Source organism: Bombina bombina, chromosome 6 (genome assembly GCF_027579735.1).
Source record: "Bombina bombina isolate aBomBom1 chromosome 6, aBomBom1.pri, whole genome shotgun sequence".
NCBI classification, from domain to species: domain Eukaryota; kingdom Metazoa; phylum Chordata; class Amphibia; order Anura; family Bombinatoridae; genus Bombina; species Bombina bombina.
This window is the reverse complement of record NC_069504.1, coordinates 1,071,613,258-1,071,632,485: the sequence shown is the minus strand read 5'-3', so window position 1 is coordinate 1,071,632,485 and position 19,228 is coordinate 1,071,613,258. Positions and strand designations below refer to the sequence as shown.

The window sequence follows — 19,228 nt, the reverse complement described above, 5'->3', positions numbered from 1 at the left end:
AGTTACAAATGCTAAGATCATCATCCTCCAGGCAGCAGTCTTCATCCATCTGCTGCCTGAGAGTAAATAGTACACACCGGTACCATTTAAAATAACAAACTCTTGCTTGAAGAAATTAAAAACTAATATTTTATCACCTCTTTCACTTTACCCTTCCTAGTACTTAGAGTAGGCAAAGAGAATGACTGGGGGGTGGAGCTAAGGGAGGAGCTATATAGACAGCTCTGCTGTGGTGCTCTTTGCCACTTCCTGTTAGCAGAAGGATAATATCCCACAAGTAAAGGATGAATCCATGGACTCGTATTACCTTTATAGAAGAAAAAAAATGACATGCTCTCATACATAAAAGCATGTAATTTTGTCAATATTGACCCTGCCAATCTAACCTGCAAAGGTCCTGATTGGAAATTGAGGTTCACACAATCAGCATTGGCAGATTCCGCTTGAGACTAGCACTGCTCAGCGGCTCCTTTTTAATTATGCAGGGGTTAAACATACAGATTTGTAGAGTCAAAAGTGATAACTTTCTTCAGTATAATAGCCTTTTAAAACAATCAGTCATCTATCCTTTAGCCAATGTTATCCTTTATTAAGTCCAAGACTATGATGTTTATTAATTAGTTTACTAAGTGGGATAGTGTTAATTCCTTAATTTTAAATATACTGCTTCACTCTGGTATCAATAACTCAGACTTTAACCCTTAGTTTACTAAGTGGGATAGTGTTAATTCCTTAAAGGGACAGTAAACCTTAAAAATAATGTTATATAATTCTGCACATAGTGCAGAATTATATAACATTATATTAGCCAAACATTTATAAAACATAATTTCCCCTATTAATTAAAAAAAAAAAACGCTGTTTCACAGATCCGCTCTCTGCTAAGCGGGTCTGTTATATTTACTCAGCGCATCGGGCCAGCTGTATAGTCACAGCCCGGCCCGACCGCGCCATAAGACTAAGTGCAGCTCGCTCCTATGTGCAGAATTATATAACATTATTTTTAAAGTTTACTGACACTTTAATTCTAAATATACTGCTTCACTCTGGTATCAATTACTCAGACTTTAACCATTTGGATTGCAGAGCAACCCCTGGTGTTTACCTTTAAAATCACGCTTGTACAGGAACCTCCAGAGGAAGGGGTCTTTAGAGTCTGTCCATAAATCTCGACAGGAGGCAGAAAGAGACAAGATAGAGCGCACATCCAAAAGCCGGAATATACGCAGCTTTAGTTCCAGAGGGAGAACAATCAGACCAAATGTATCTGGAAGGTTCAAAACTGTAAGAACAAAGTAATACAGAGGCATCAAAATTGAAAGAGAGAAAACGTGACAGAGGTAATGCTATGATGCATAAGGTTTGATTTTATAAATATAGCCTATGTGATGACACAGTTTAGATTACTTCTTGCTCAGAATTTAAATAACAAGAAATCTAGAGAGAGTTCTCCTACCTTGTCGAGTGGTAGCAAGAAGAGGGTACACCAACTGATCTTTAAACTGGCGTGACAACCTCTGTAGGTCCTTATACACTGATGCAACATTATCTGGTGATAAAAAAAAGCACTGTAATATTACATCTCTGTGTTATCCCCCTTGTTTTCTCTCTCCCCCTTCTGTTTTCTCTCTCTCCCCCTCTGTTTTTTCTCCCTCAGTGTGTGTCTATGTGAGAGAGTGTGTGTAAGAGAAGAGTGTATATCAATGTGCTTGTTTACAGTATGTATGTTTGTTGTTACCTTGACAACATTTTCAAGTTTAATTACACTTTTTGCGTACACATTTTAATCACTTGGCCTAAAATTGCAGTTAACATTTTTTGAACACGGTGCTCAAAAAAGTTAGAGGGAACACTGGCCTGACGATATCCTCCTTTCCATGCTTACTTTTATCAGCTTACAAAAAGACTTATGCTCAAGTAAAGCTTATACAAGCAGAGAGACCATTAAAATAACAAAGTATTTGAACAATTAAAGCTTAATTGCTGATATATAAAACAGATTTAAAAGAAATATAAAATCATTAAGAAATAAATTAACAGCCAATGAAACCAAACAAAATTGGTAGTAGCCCAGAGACAGAGTGAAAGCAAATGTGTTTAGCATGCCATCTTTGAAACCTGTGCCATAGGTTCTTTGCCCCTGATTTAAATATTCTCCACAGAATGTAAGATTATAGTGAGTGTATAGCAAAGTTAAAGAGACATAAAATTGTGAAAAAAGAAATGGCTCTATTCTGTTAAACAGGGGTTTAACACATAGGCAGAGTAAGCTGTAGATCAGCTATTCACTACTGGGAGCCAGCTTGTGATTGGTGGCTACGCACAAATGCCTCATCAGTAACTCACAAGATGTGTTCACTAGGTCCCTGCAGTGCACTGCTGCTCTGGAGATTACTTTAACTATGCGTTTTTTCCCTTTGTGAGAGTCCTGACCCAGTGTCATGCTACACTGTGATTGACAGATTTAATCAGCCACAACAAGTGTGATAACAAACATACTCGAGAGGCTTCACACGGGTTATGTATTAGACAGCAAACAATGCTAATGACCATTTTAAATACTTTTAATATATCTATTTTGTATACACATGCCTTGCAATGCAGTAACTGCTGATACATTCTAAGTATATATATATAAAAAGATTTCAATCTATTGTTAATGGATAGTCCCAGCTAACAGCAGCCCTATACAAAACTGCAAATACAACAAAATGTAAGAACATTGGTAAATGAACTCCAAGACCATTTAACATTACCCATTTCAGCACATCACAACTAAATATTTGCATAGTATGTTTAAACAGAAATCTGGATTATTTCCCCATAATGTTTACTGTACAAAAAAATGTCTAATTCTCCAAATTAGGTTAAATCAAGACAATTCACTTATTACAATAAAATTTATCTTTTTAGGCCTTGTTCTAGCTTAACTTTTAAATACAGACTAAAAACAAAATGTATGCTTAATGGGTAAATTCCTTTCTTTCATGGTGGTGAGAGTCCACAATCCATTACACATGGGATTCACCCTCGCCACTAGGAGGAAGCAAAGACTTTACAAAACGTTCAAGAGCACTTCATCCCTCTCACCTCCCAGGTATGCCAGTCGTACGTATAGCCAAGCTGGAAAAATAGCAAAGAAAGGTAGGAAACAACAAAGCAGGGAAAATAAGAGGTGCAAAATTGGACTGTCTTCAAAAATTAAAATTTAAATATGAAATAGATAGGACGGGGCAGCAAGTAATTGTTTAGCCGTTCTGATCTTAAGAGATTCAGAAGTACTGGAGGACTGCGCTTACTTGGATGAAGCATTGCCTCCAACATCTCAGGCACAGTAGAGTGCACAAAAACATAACATTATGCTTACCTGATAATTTTATTTCCATCGTGGGGAGGAGAGTCCACGGCTTCATTCATTACTTGTGGGAATTAAGAACCTGGCCACCAGGAGGAGGCAAAGTCACCCCAGCCAAAGGCTTAAATACCTCCCCCACTCCCCTCATCCCCCAGTCATTCTGTTGAGGGAACAAGGAACAGTAGGAGAAATATTAGGGTATAAATGGTGCCAGAAGAATATATTAAATTTAGGTCCACCCATCGGAGATACGGGCGGGGGCTGTGGACTCGCCTCCCCACGATGGAAATAAAATTATCAGGTAAGCATAATTTATCTTTTCCATCTAAACGGGAGGAAAATCCATAGCTTCATTCATTACTTGTGGGAAACATATACCCAAGCTCTTAGAGGACACTGAATGAAACCGGGAAGGTAAAAGGCAGACCCCTAATCTGAGGGAACCACAGCCTGTAGAACCTTTCTCCCAAAAACAGCTTCCGCAGAAACAAAAACGTAAAATTTGTAAAACTTTGTGAAGGTATGCAAGGAGGACCAGGTAGCCGCCTTGCAAATCTGCTCCATAGAAGCCTCATTTTTGAAGGCCCAAGACGAAGTCACAGCTCTAGTTGAATGAGCCGTGATCCTCTAAAGAGGCTTATGTCCCGCTTTCTTAAACGGATCATGCACCTTAGCCAAAAAGACAAAGAAGTAGCAGACACCCTCTGACCTCTGCGCTTCCCTGAATACACAACAAAAAGTGACTTAGATTGTCTGAAATCCTTTGTGGCCTGAAGATAGAATTTCAAAGCACGAACCACGTAAAGATTATGAAGTAACCTCTCCTTAGGAGAAGAAAGGTTAGGACATAAAGAAGGAAACTCTATCTCCTGATTGATGTTACGGTTAGACACCACCTTAAGGTGAAACCCCAAACCTGTGCGAAGAACAGCCTTATCCGCATGAAACACCAGATAAGGGGGCTCAAATTGCAAGGCTGTCAGCTCAGAAACTCTGCGTGCCGAAGCAATGATCAACAGAAAGAGAACTTTCCATGACAGAATTTTTATGTCAAGAGAATGCATAGTTTCAAACGGGACCTCCTGCAAGACCCTAAGTATAAAAGTTTAAGCTCCAAGGGGGAGCAGTTTGCCTAAAAACAGGCCTAATTCGAGACAGAGCCTGAACAAAAGATTGGACGTCAGGGAGATCAGCGAGTCTCCTGTGCAACAGAACAGATAAAGCTGAAATTTGTCCTTTTAGGGAACTAGCGGCGAGACCCTTCTCCAGACCCTCTTGGAGAAAAGACAAAATCCTGGATACCCTCACCCTGTGCCAAGGGTAGCAATGACTCTCACACCAGGACAAGTAAGTCCTCCACACCTTATGATAGATGCATCGAGTGACCGGCTTTCTTGCCTTTACTAGAGTGTCAATCACCTTTTAAGAAATAAAACCTTTTTGCCAAGACTAAACGTTCAATCTCCATGCAGTCAGCCTCTGAGAATCGAGATTTTGATGTTGAAAAGGACCCTGCTTCAGCAGATCCCTGCGACAGGGTAACCTCCACGGCGGAGAGGATGACATCCCCACCAGATCCGCAACCCACGTCCTCCTCGGCCACGAAGGAACAATCAGAATGGAGGATACTCCCTCCTGCTTTATACGAGCCACTACACAAGGAAGATGCGGTAACGGAGGAAATATGTATACTAGACCAAACCCCCAAGGCATCGCCAATGCATCTATTAGCTCCGCCTGGGGGTCCCTCGATCCGTATCGGGGAAGCTTGCAATTCAACCTTGACGCCATTAGATCGATCTCCGGCATCCCCCATCTGAGAAAGATCTCCGCAAACACTTCCGGGTGAAGAGACCATTCCCCCTGGATGAAAAGTTTGCCTGCTGAGAAAATCCGCTTCCCAGTTGTCCACACCCGGGATGTGGATCGCAGGTCTCTGCCCACTCCAGGATCCGAGACACCTCCCTCATTGCCAGGGAACTCCTCGTGCCCCCCTGGTGGTTGATGTAACCCACAGAGGTAATATTGTCCGTCTGGAACCTGATAAAGCTGTGAAGTTCCCCAGATGAAGCCACGCCTTCAGAGCATTGTAGATCGCTCAAAGCTCCAGAATATTTATTGGAAGAAGAGCCTCGAAACGAGATCACTTCCCCTGTGCAATCCTGGCACCCCAAATAGCTCCCCATCCCGCCAGACTCGCGTCTGTGGTAACAATTTCCCAGGATGGTCTCAGGAAGGATGCCCCATGGACAGGGGATCCGGGCGGATCCACCAGGAGAGGGAAAGCCGAGTCCGCGCATCCATGTATATCGGCTGCGACAGATCGAAATGATCGCCGATCCACTGTCTCAACATGCATAATTGAAGAGGTCTGAGATGAAACCTGGCAAATGGAATGATGTCCATGCTAGAGACCATGAGCCCAATAATCTCCATGCACTGAGCTACAGATGGTCTCACTGTAGACTGGAGGGCAAGACAGGTAGACGCCATCTTTGTGCGTCGCTTGTCCGTGAGAAAGATCTTCATGGACACAGAGTCTATGATTGTGCCCAAGAACTCCACCCTGGTACTGGGAACCAGAGAACTCTTCTCGAGATTGATCTTCCAACCTTGAGATTGAAGTAACTGCAGCAGGACCCTGGTGTGGGCCTCTGCCAGATGGGATGCCGTCGCCAGACTGAAGGGAAGAGCCACAAACTGGAAATGCTGATCCAGAAAGGCAAATCTGAGGAACCTGAAATGGTCCCTGTGAATCAGAACATGAAGGTAGGCATCCTTCAAGTCTATAGAGGTCATTAGCTGCCTCTCTTGAACTAGGGGCAGGATGGATCTGATCGTTTCCATTTTGAACGATGGAACGGACAGAAACTTGTTTAAACATTTGATGTCCAGAATCGGGCGGAATGTGCCCTCCTTCTTTGGGACCACAAATTGGAGTAATACCTTAACCTCTTTCTGCCTGGGGTACTGGTACAATAGCCCCTAAAACGGATAGATCCCGCACAAAACCCAGAAAGGCCTCTCTTTTTCCGGCCTTGAAGACAGGTTTGACAGAAGGAATCTGCCCCTGGGCGGAGAGGACTTGAACCCTATCCTGTAATCCTAGTCGACTATTATCAGAACCCAGGGGTCCTGAACGTCCTGCAACCAGGACAATATGCCCCCCACTCGGTCCACAGACCAGTCGGGGGCCGCCCCTTCATGCGGACTTAGTCTCGGCGGGCTTCTTGTGCTGTTTAGACTTGTTCCAAGCTTGAGCAGGCTTCCAGGGACCCTTGGTTTGGTCCACTTTTGCAGTGGGCTGTTGGCGTTGCGCCTTATCCCCACAGAAGGGACTAAAATTAGCACCCTTAGGTTTCGCCTTCTTATCCTGAGGAAGGAAGGCACCCTTGCCTCCTGTAACCGTGGATATGATAGACCGAACAGCATCTTGCCCTTAAAAGGCAAAGACAGCAGCCTCGTCTTAAAGGTCATGTCCGCCGACTAAGATTTTAGCCACAGAGACCTGCGTGCCAGAACCGAAAAACCTGATACCTTAGCATTCAGGCGGATAATCTGCATATTAGCGTCACGAATGAAGGAATTGGCAACCTTTAGGGCTTAATCTTTTACTGCACCTACTCGAAAGAGGGTTCACCCTCAATCATATCAAATAAGGCATCACATCTCCAGCTGCCGGTTGAAAAACAAACCCTGTGTGTTGAAACATCTTTTGTAACATGTTTTCCAACTTTTTATCCATAGGCTCCTTGAACAAAGAACTATCCTCTAAAGGGATCGTCGTGCACTTAGCGAGCGTGGAGACGGCCCCATCCACCTTGGGAATGGTCCCCCATAACTCTAGCTGGGCCTCCGGGACAGGGAAAAGCTTTTTAAAGTGAGAAGAGGGGGAAAAGGAAGAACCTAACCGCTCCCACTCGTTCTTTATAATGTTCGCCATCTTGACAGGAACCAGGAAAGTCTGGGAGACCACCCTGTCCTTGTAAACCTTATCCAACTTAGGAATGGAGGGCTCTTCTGGAAGCTTGGGTTCCCGGAACCTCTAAAGTAGCCAGCACTTGCTTTAATAAAAAAACGCACGTTCTCCATCTTAAACCTAAAGCCGGGATGACATGGACTCCGACCCCAAAAGGGCCCCTTCCGAAGCGTCGGACAGGGCTTCGTCATCGTACCACCCTAATGGGGCATCCGACAGAGACAAATCCTGGGTCGGTACGCTATGAAAAGCTCTACGGTTGCGCTTAGCCGAACGCGGCAAAGCATGGATTACCTTAGCGACTGCAGTTTCAAACTGATCCGCGAAATCAGGCGGCCAAGCAATCTCCCCCGAAGGGGTAACAGTCGCACCCTGGGGTGCTGCATGTGGGATAGAGGACGCCATTGGGGAACGCACCTCACGGGTTGGAGATCCCTCAGAGATTGACGGCTCAGTAAGGCTAGCCATTCTCTTATGTTTGGAAGTCATAGCCTTCTCAAGATATGTGGAACACAGTTGCGCAGGCTGGTCTACCAAAACCTCACAATAAACACAGGTATAGGACTTAGTTAAAGAGGGAGTACCCTCTAACGCATCAGAATCCTCCATAGCTTTTAGAAAAAAAAAAAAAAAAAAAAAAAATAAGAGAGGCACCTTTATAACCAACCAATGGCCGGGGCACTCACCACCTCCTATGACCCGGACTGTAGAAACCGCTTTGTGTCCTCCGTCACAGATCGGACCGGAAGTGAAGAGGCTTCACCCGGTCACAAGGATGTCTACGCAGGACCGCCCCAGCCGAGGAGAAACCGCACCAAAAAAGTCAGCGCAAAACTCCCGGAAGAGAACCTGTCAGCTCCACAAAAATGCCAGAGCCGCGCCCTTGCACATAAAACAGCAATCACATAATAAACGCATCATGTACATACCCCCCTGTTCAATAATCCCCTTATAGGAGTATTAACCCTTGATTCTATAAAGATAAAGGTGCCACACTGTGGCCCTGTCTTCTCTGTTATTATATAAAAATGAAACGAACGATCTTACCAGAATCTACGCCGTGGAACAGGAACATGGCCCTTCAAGTGTGACAGGTGATAGCTGCACTCCTGACATGGACTTGAGAGAAGAACGCAATCTGCGAAACTCGTCAACGCCGATTGCTATAGGAGCTGTTAATATGAGTCGGGATGGTGTTGCAAAGGGAAGCTCCCACTGCATCTCCGGACTCTAGCGTTCGAACTAGCAGATAAGCCCTTTTCTAAACACTCTTGTAGAAAGGACAATATCTTAGGAATCCTAACCTTACTCCATGAGTAACTCTTGGATTTGCACCAATATAAATATTTACGCCATATCTTATGGTAAATTTTTCTGGTAACAGGCTTCCTAGCCTGTATTAAGGTATCAATAACCGACTCCGAGAAGCCACGCTTTGATAGAATCAAGCGTTCAATCTCCAAGCAGTCAGCCTCAGAGAAATTAGATTTGGATGGTTGAAAGGACCCTGAATTAGAAGGTCCTGTCTCAGAAGCAGAGACCACGGTGGACAGGACGACATGTCCACTAGGTCTGCATACCAGGTCCTGCGTGGCCACGCAGGCGCTATCAGAATCACCGAAGCTCTCTCCTGTTTGATCTTGGCAATCAAACAAGGAAGCATCGGGAATGGTGGAAACACATAAGCCATGTTGAAGACCCAAGGGGCTGTCAGAGCATCTATCAGCACCGCTCCCGGGTCCCTGGACCTGGATCCGTAACAAGGAAGCTTGGCGTTCTGACGAGACGCCATGAGATCCAGATCTGGTTTGCCCTAACAATGAATCAGTTGAGCAAAGACCTCCGGATGAAGTTCCCACTCCCCCGGATGAAAAGTCTGGCGACTTAGAAAATCCGCCTCCCAGTTCTCCACGCCTGGGATGTAAATCGCTGACAGGTGGCAAGAGTGAGACTCTGCCCAGCGAATTATCTTTGAGACTTCCAACATCGCTAGGGAACTTCTGGTTCCCCCTTGATGGTTGATGTAAGCCACAGTCGTGATGTTGTCCGACTGAAATCTGATGAACCTCAGAGTTGCTAACTGAGGCCAAGCTAGAAGAGCATTGAATATTGCTCTTAATTCCAGAATATTTATTGGGAGGAGTTTCTCCTCCTGAGTCCATAATCCCTGAGCTTTCAGGGAGTTCCAGACTGCGCCCCAGCCTAGAAGGCTGGCATCTGTTGTTACAATCTTCCAATCTGGCCTGCGAAAGGTCATCCCCTTGGACAGATGTGGCCGAGAAAGCCACCATAGAAGAGAATCTCTGGTCTCTTGATCCAGATTTAGTAGGGGGGACAAATCTGAGTAATCCCCGTTCCACTGACTTAGCATGCACAATTGCAGCGGTTTGAGATGCAGGCGCGCAAATGGTACTATGTCCATTGCCGCTACCATTAAGTCGATTACTTCCATGCACTGAGCTACTGACGGGTGTGGAATGGAATGAAGGACACGGCAAGCATATAGAAGTTTTAATAACCTGGCCTCTGTCAGGTAAATTTTCATCTCTACAGAATCTATAAGAGTCCCTAGAAAGGGAACTCTTGTAAGTGGTAATAGAGAACTCTTTTCCACGTTCACCTTCCACCCATGCGACCTCAGAAATGCCAGAACTATCTCTGTATGAGACTTGGCAGTTTGAAAACTTGACGCTTGTATCAGAATGTCGTCTAGGTACGGAGTCACCGCTATGCCTCGTGGTCTTAGTACCGCCAGAAGTGAGCCCAGAACTTTTGTAAAGATTCTTGGAGCCGTAGCTAATCCGAAGGGAAGAGCTACAAACTGGTAATGCCTGTCTAGGAAAGCAAATCTTAGGTACCGATAATGATCCTTGTGAATCGGTATGTGAAGGTAGGCATCCTTTAAGTCCACTGTGGTCATGTACTGACCCTCTTGGATCATGGGAAGGATGGTTCGAATAGTTTCCATTTTGAATGATGGAACTCTTAGGAATTTGTTTAGGATTTTTAAGTCCAAAATTGGTCTGAAGGTTCCCTCTTTCTTGGGAACCACAAATAGATTTGAATAGAATCCCTGCTTGTGTTCCGTCCGCGGAACTGGGTGGATCACCCCCATTAGTAAGAGGTCTTGTACACAGCGTAGAAACGCCTCTTTCTTTATTTGGTTTGCTGATAACCTTGAAAGATGAAATCTCCCTCGTGGAGGAGAAGTTTTGAAGTCCAGGAGATATCCCTGAGATATGATCTCCAACGCCCAGGGATCCTGGACATCTCTTGCCCAAGCCTGGGCGAAGAGAGAAAGTCTGCCCCCCACTAGATCCGTTTCCGGATAGGGGGCCCTCTCTTCATGCTGTCTTGATGGCAGCAGCAGGTTTCTTGGCCTGCTTGCCCTTGTTCCAGGACTGGTTAACTTTCCAGCCCTGCCTGTAACGAGCAACAGCTCCTTCCTGTTTTGGAGCGGAGGAAGTTGATGCTGCTCCTGCCTTGAAGTTACGAAAGGCACGAAAATCAGACTGTTTGGCCTTTGATTTGGCCCTGTCCTGAGGTAGAGCATGGCCCTTACCTCCCGTAATGTCAGCTATAATTTCTTTCAAGCCGGGCCCGAATAAGGTCTGCCCTTTGAAAGGAATATTAAGCAATTTAGATGTCACGTCAGCTGACCAGGATTTAAGCCATAGCGCTCTGCGCGCTTGGATGGCGAATCCGGAGTTCTTAGCCGTAAGTTTGGTTAAATGTACGACGGCATCAGAAACAAATGCGTTAGCTAGCTTAAGTGCTTTAAGCTTGTTCATAATTTCATCCAATGGAGCTGTGCGAATGGCCTCTTCCAGAGACTCAAACCAGAATGCCGCCGCCGCAGCAGTGACAGGCGCAATGCATGCAAGGGGCTGTAAGATAAAACCTTGTTGAACAAACATTTTCTTAAGGTAACCCTCTAATTTCTTATCCATTGGATCTGAAAAGGCACAACTATCCTCCACCGGGATAGTGGTACGCTTAGCTAAAGTAGAAACTGCTCCCTCCACCTTAGGGACCATTTGCCATAAGTCTCGTGTGGTGGCGTCTATAGGAAACATTTTCCTAAATATGGGAGGAGGGGAAAAAGGCACACCAGGTCTATCCCACTCCTTGCTAATAATCTCTGTAAGCCTTTTAGGTATAGGAAACACGTCAGTACACACCGGTACAGCATAGTATCTATCCAACCTACATAATTTTTCTGGAATTGCAACCGTGTTACAATCATTCAGAGCCGCTAATACCTCCCCTAGCAATATGCGGAGGTTCTCAAGCTTAAATTTAAAATTAGAAATCTCTGAATCCAGTCTCCCTGGATCAGATCCGTCACCCACAGAATGAAGCTCTCCGTCTTCACGTTCTGCAAACTGTGACGCAGTATCTGACATGGCTCTCACCTCATCCGCGCGCTCTGTCCTTAACCCAGAGCTATCGCGCTTGCCTCTTAATTCTGGCAATTTAGATAATACTTCTGTCATAACAGTAGCCATGTCTTGCAAAGTGATTTGTAAGGGCCTCCCTGATGTACTTGGCGCCACAAAATCACGCACCTCCTGAGCGGGAGGCGAAGGTACTGACACGTGAGGAGAGTTAGTCGGCATAACTTCCCCCTCGTTGTCTGGTGATAATTTCTTTACATGTAAAGATTGACTTTTATTTAAAGTAGCATCAATGCAATTAGTACACAAATTTCTATTGGGCTCCACATTGGCCTTTAAACATAGTGAACAAAGAGATTCATCTGTGTCAGACATGTTTAAACAGACTAGCAATGAGACTAGCAAGCTTGGAAATACTTTTCTAAATAAATTTACAAGCAATATAAAAAACGCTACTGTGCCTTTAAGAAGCACAAAAAGCTGTCACAGTTGAAATAACAATGAACCAAAATAGTTATAGCAACCAATTTTTCACAGTAAATGTATTAAGTTAGCAAAGGATTGCACCCACCAGCAAATGGATGATTAACCCCTTAATACCCAAAAACGGATAACAATTTAATAATTAACGTTTTTCTCACAGTCAAAACACACTGTCACAGGACTGCTGTGACTGATTACCTCCCTCAAAATGAATTTTGAAGACCCCTGAGCTCTCTAGAGACGATCTGGATCATGGAGGATGAAGTAGACAGATTGTGACTGAATTTTTACTGCGCAAAAAAGCGCTAAAATAGGCCCCTCCCACTCATATTACAACAATGGGGAAGCTCAGAAAACTGTTTCTATGCAGAAAACAAAGATGGCCATGTGGTAAAAATCATGCCCCAATAAGTTTTATCACCAAGTACCTCACAAAAAACGATTAACATGCCAGTAAACGTTTTAAACATACATTTGAAAAGTTATGAATTGTTATTAATAAGCCTGCTACCAGTCGCTTTTACTGCAGTTAAGGCTCATACATTATTTCAGTATTAACAGTATTTTCAGAGTCAATTCCATTCCTTAGAAAAATACATTCAGTGTACACACACTCATCAGCCTAATACCAGTCGCTATCACTGCATTTAAGGCTGAACTTACTTTACATTGGTATCAGCAGTATTTTCTCAGTCAATTCCATTCCTCAGAAAAATAATTACTGCACATACCTCATTTGCAGGGGGCCCTGCATGCTATTCCCCTTCTCTGAAGTTACCTCACTCCTCAGATGAGAACAGCCAGTGGATCTTAGTTACGGCTGCTAAGATCATAGAAAACGCAGGCAGATTCTTCTTCTAATGCTGCCTAACAAACTTTTGATTGTAGAAATAAACTAAGTTAAAAAACACCACAGACCTCTCACAGCGACCTATCTTTAGTTAGGCTGCAAGAGAATGACTGAATATGACATGTGAGGGGAGGAGCTATATAGCAGCTCTGCTTGGGTGATCCTCTTGCAGCTTCCTGTTAGGAAGAGATATATTCCATAAGTAATGGATGACCCGTGGACTGACTACACTTAACAAGAGAAATAGTAGTATTCAGGGACTAGCAAGTATTAAAGTCCAAGTAACAATATAGGGAGTGGAAGCTAGTAAGCACAATAAAGATCTCTGTATAAGTGGCTTACACAGTATATAAAAAAATGTTTAATGAAACCCCAACTCTTGAAAATGTAAGGAAAATTTACCTCCTCCTTAACGACAAAGCATACACAACTGCAGTGTTCCCTCGCGCAGGAAGAAAAGGCGGAATTCCAAGCGGCAAGAAAACGTTTACACAGAAATATGTGTGGAAAAACCAGGAGCAATATTTAAGAAACAAATGATAGCATGCCACAGCAGCGTGCATCTGTGCCTCCTCTTGTGTGAGAGACGCCGATGTTCGCTGTACAAAACAATTAAATGACGCTGCAGTGTGATTGAAGCCTATGAACGCGGTACAGCGCTATAAACGAAGTGGCAGACACAAAAGAAAAAAGTTCATATGAAATGAAGTGACATAAACTCCATCAGACCCGTAGAAAACAAAATTTATGCTTACCTGATAAATTATTTTCTTTTGGAATGATGATAGTCCATAGGGGCCATAACATATGGGATATGATTCCAGCCACTAGGAGGAGGCCATGAACCCACACAAGAGATTAAAATTCCCTCTTACCTCCCATCTCTCCTCAGTTTAACGCATAGCCAAGCAGAGAATAAGGAAACACATAGGCAGGAAAGAGAAAAGTAGAAGTAGGGTGTATAGAGGTGCAAATTAGAACTGTCGCCCAAAAAATTAAAACAGCACTAACATCATTCCGAAAGAAAATAATTTATCAGGTAAACATAAATTTTGTTTTCTTTTGCATAATGAAGATAGTCCATAGGGTTGTTAACATATGGAATTAATACCCAAGCAGATAGTCCATGCTACAAAATGGGTGGGACATTTTTCTGGCAGTTCCTATTTATCAGACACTGCGGCATGAAGGATTTTCTGCCAAAAGCTGCTTGCAAAGAAGCGAAAACATCAAAGCAGTAACATTTTGAAAATGTATGCAGAGAAGACCATGTTGCAGCTTTGCAAATCTGCTCCAAAGATGCATCATTTTTAAAAGCCCAGGTATTTGCAACTGATCTTGTAGAATGGGCTGTGAAACGCTTATGGGGCGACTTTCCTGCCACCAAGAAAGCCTTGTGAATTACCTGTTTGAGCCAAGAAGCAAAAGCTAAAGCAGTAGCCTTCTGCCCTTTATGTGTCCCAGAGTAATGAACAAACAAGCTGGAAGACTGTGAAGTCATTAGTAGCTTGAAGATAAAACTTCAATGTTCAGACTACATCAAGATTATGTAAAAGACGTTCCTTAGATTTAGAAGGATCTGGACACAAAGAAGGAACAACACTCTCCTGATTGATAATTTACAAGGAAACTACCTTGGGCATAAAATCATTTTATTTTTGTGATAAACTAAAATGGAGAATCACAGGATAAAGCTGATAACTCTCGTAGCTGAGGAATTTGATAAGAGATTGATATCAATTAAATGTATCGGTTCAAAGGGAGGACATTGCAGAACAGAATTAACTAAATTCAAATTCAAGGGCAGAGAAATAGGTCTCACATCTGGCCTAAATCTGACTGGCACCTGGACAAAAAAGTCTGAACGTCAGGAAATTTAGCTTTCTATGAAAGATAACAGACATAGCTAAAATTTCACATTTTAGGGAGCTAGCAAACAAACCCTTGTCAAGGCCGTCATGTCAAAACTGAAAAATTCTAGGAATCCTAAAGGGAAACCAAGAAAATCCTCCTGAAGAACAACATTCAAAGTATGCTTTCCAAATTTTGTGATATATTTTTTGGGTAACGGGTTTTCTAGCTTGAATCAGAGTGTCAATCACTGAATCAGAGAACCCTTTATGTTTTAAAACTAGGCATTCAACTACTACACCATTAAACTTAAGATAACATACAGAAGCGGCGTTCCCAGCAACAACTACGGACCCTGCAAGGCAACCGGAAGTGACGCCGGTCTGTATTAGTCTTCCCATAGAGAGCCAACGGAGTGCCGTAGCAGTGGCAAAACCCAGCCACTAGATACATACAAGAACGAAGGAAAGCAGGCACTGCATCCAGGATCCTTAAAACTTGAATTCTTTATTAGAACAACATTAAAAGGTGAACAGCTACATCCGCTGTATAAACACTTAAAAAGGTACAAATGGTCAAGTACAAGGCAGGGTGATAGGACACAAATTCTGTCTAGATGCAGTGCCTGCTTTCCTTCGTTCTTGTATGTTAAGATTTGAGATCCTGATGGAAAAGAGGCCCTTGAGACAATAGATCTTGTCTTAGAGGAAGAAGCCATGGAGCAGAAGAGGACATCTGCACTAGATCTGCATACCAGGTTCTGTGAAACCAGGCTGGAGCAAACATGATTACCAAAGCTGACTCCTGTTTCATTCGAGCAATTACTCTTGGAAGTGGAACAAACTGAGGAAACAGGTATGCTAGCTGAAAATTCCATGGACACATCAAAGTGTCTATCATTTGAGCCTTTGGTTCTCTTGATTTTGCACAATACATTCAAAGTTTGTGATTTAAATCGGAGGTTTTAAGATCTATGTCCGGTAGACCCCATCTGATCACTAATTGATAGAAGATGTCCTGATGGAGAGAGAGACCACTTCTCAAACCTGCAATAGGTTCTTAGTCATGTCATTGCAGGTCAAGAACATATTGCAGGTTTGAAACGTTGTTTGTTTGTTATACTTATGGACCCTGTCTAAGAAAATAAAGGTCTTTTAAAAGATACTCGGTGGCTGGAAAATTTGAATGTTTGCAGTTCAGTGGAGACCTGGCTAGTCTCTTTCCTTGCCCAACCCTGGAGAGTGTGCTGTCTTCCAAAGTGGAAAAAAAAATAAAACTAAGCAGAGACCACTTCCCAATTGTTCCTGTCAGCATTGATTCCGCTCTGCCCAAGACAGAATCTGGGACACTTCCTGCATAGCCCTCTACATGCAGATTTTGTATTGGCGTTGGACTTCTTGGACCACTTGTTCTTTTCCCATGAAGAACCAGGCTTCCAGGCTTGGAGGGCTCAGGCATTTAAAGTGAATGTAAATTTTGATGTTAAAGTGCCCGGTTTTTAAAAATTTGATTTTTAAAACAGGGGCACTTTAATTCATCAAAATTTACATTTCACTCATGTTGTGAAAAAATACTTACCTTTTAAACTTGACAGCTGCTCCAGCGGTCGTCGCAAGACATTTCTGACATCAGAAATGATGGATCGGTCATCCTCCAATCATGGCTTCCCCACCGGGGGAATCAGTGTCTGATTTAATGCAGTGATTGAAGGAAGCCGGATTCCTCATTTTAGACCCTGGAAGAGGCTTTGCAACGGGCGGTGGAAGCTGGAGCGGCTGTCTAGATTAAAAGGTAAGTATTTTTTCACAACATGAGTGAAATGTAAATTTTTATCAATTAAAGTGCCCCTGATTTTAATCAAATTTTTAAAAACCAGGCACTTTAGCATCAAAATTTACATTCACTTTAAAGGAGGAATGAAACTGATTAATTGGTCTGTTCTTTCACTTAGAATTCTTGTCCTGGGGGGCAAAAGCTCCTTTCCCATCAGTAACAGTCTTAATAATTAAGTCCAAAACCCAACTAAATAGAATCTTCCCTTAAAACCATGTCTGCTGACCATGATTTTAACCATAAGGCCCTTCTTGCAATAACGGTTATATACATGGTCTTGGCATCAATCTTGATCATGTCCATTACTGCATTAAATATAAAGGCGTTAGCAATTTTAAGGGCTCTAATGCAATTCTGAAGGTCCTCAGCAGAGGATTGTTCAGATACCATTTTAGATAGAGAATCACACCATAGGGTCCTTGCCAAGGCCACACAGTTGATAGGAACTGCAGGTTTAAGCAGAAGACCTGTATGAAGGAAGCGCTTTCTCAGGAAAGACTCCATTAAGCAGTCTATTGGATGCATGAAAGAGGTTCTTTACTCCATAGGGAGGGTAGTGCATTTGGCAAGAGCAGAAATAGCTCCATTAACCTTGGGTATGGATACCCATAATTCTACATTCTGCTCTGAAACCGTGTACATTCTCTTTAACCTGGAAGATGAAGCAAATGGAATACAGGTGGCCCTCGTTTTACAACGGTTCAATTTACACCGTTTCAGAATAACAACCTTTTTTTCCAGTCATGTGACTGCTATTGAAAATCATTGAGAAGCAGTGCATTTATTAAAATAGCCAGTAGGTGGAGCTGTCTGCTTGTGTTGCAGCAAAACCAAGCAAGCTGAATTTAATCAGTTTAACCAGACCTGAGCTATCGAGCAGATTTCAAAGGAACAAGATCTTCCTGTCTATAAATCAGTCCAGATTGGAATGCATAGAAAGAACTGTTTGCAGAAAAATGCAAGTGAAGTCTGTGTTGTGTGATTATTTTATTAGGTTTATAATGCTATTTAGCAAATGTTTTTGTTCATTTAACTTAGTTTAATTATATATTCTGTGTTGTGTGATTATTTTATTAGGTTTATAATGCTGTTTAGCATTTAAAGTCTTCATTTCAAAGCTTTAAAAATAATGTATTAGGTGTTACTTATGACAATTTTGAGAGGGGCCTGGGACCTAACTCCCTCACTTCCCATTGACTTACATTATAAACTGGGTTTCAATTTACAACGGTTTCGATTTACAACCATTCCTTCTGGAACCTAACCCCGGCATAAACTGAGGGCTACCTGTACCAGTTTTTTTCCCCCATTATTTGGCTATATAATCAGAAACCAAATCTGGAACCTGAAATACCTCTGGAATCTTAGGAGGAGCTTTGAAAACATCATTTAACTGATTTAACTGATTTACAGGCTTGTTTTCAGCAGGTTTTTCCTCAAAAATACCCAGAGTTCTCAGTACCTCATGCAACAAGGTGCAGATATGTTCCACTTTAAATCTGAAAGTATTGTCAAACTCAGGGTCAGAAACAGGGTCCTGTTCCCCAGATGACACTTCCCTATTTTAACTGTATGATTTTGAGGCCTCAGAGTCAGAGCTCTGAAGCAGGATTTTGAGGGGAAGGAGATTGCATATTCACATCAAGAGAGTGAGGTAAATCCCCAGATTTGCATTTAATCCTACATGACTTGGGGATAGCCGCTAAATATTCTGCCATAGCCCTGTGTAAATTATCTTTAAACTCAGGAGTAGTCAGTAGAGGCTCAATGAGTAATATATACATGAACAAGACATAATTCCTTAGAGTAAGTAGAGGGAAGCAGCCGATTTGCATGCAGAAATTGAGGTGCACAACTATTGCAAAGTTGGCTGACCTGGCAAACTGGAACAGATTAGCAAAACATACACACAAAAAAATACATGGAGAGGTGTCAGTAGAAATGCTCTCCCATATAATTTATGCTTACCCGATTTCATTTCCTTCTTGGCAGAGAGGGTCCATGAAAACATTCATAACCTATGGGAAATACTTCACTTGGCCACAAGGAGGAGGCAGACACCCCAAACAGAACACTGAAGTATCCCTCCCACTTCCCCTACCCTCTTAGTAGTTCAAGCTGAGGATAAGAAAAAGTAGAGAGACACAAGGGGTACAGAGGTGCCGCCACTATACACGATCAGGGTGGGTTTGTGGACCCTCACTGCCAAGAAGGAAATTAATTCATCAGGTAAGCATTAATTATTTTTTCCTTCTAATGGCAGTGAGGGTCCACAAAAACATTCATAACCTATGGGAAATCAATACCCAAGCTAAGGAATACACGAATTTTAGGGAGGTAAAGTAGGGAAGGCAGACCTAAATACTAGGCACCACCACTTGTAGAACCCTCCTCCCAAATGATGCCTCCGCTGAGGCAAAAACAACAAATCTGAAAAATTGGGAGAGTATGGAAAACCATGTAGTCGCCTTGCAAATACG

At 42.9% G+C, this 19,228-nt stretch overlaps 1 protein-coding gene across 4 annotated transcripts in view; it reads right to left on the bottom strand.

Moving 5' to 3' along the window:
• The window catches only part of FBXO7 (F-box protein 7), a 109,403-nt gene that overhangs the window by 44,295 nt on the left and 45,880 nt on the right, over nucleotides 1-19,228 (bottom strand). For all 4 annotated transcript variants that reach the window (XM_053718966.1, XM_053718964.1, XM_053718967.1 and 1 more), the window contains 2 exons: nucleotides 1,457-1,549; nucleotides 1,106-1,282 (listed from right to left, as the gene is read on the bottom strand). In XM_053718966.1, coding sequence (XP_053574941.1) covers nucleotides 1,106-1,282; nucleotides 1,457-1,549 — 270 coding nt within the window. The remainder of the gene's footprint in view (nucleotides 1-1,105; nucleotides 1,283-1,456; nucleotides 1,550-19,228) is intronic.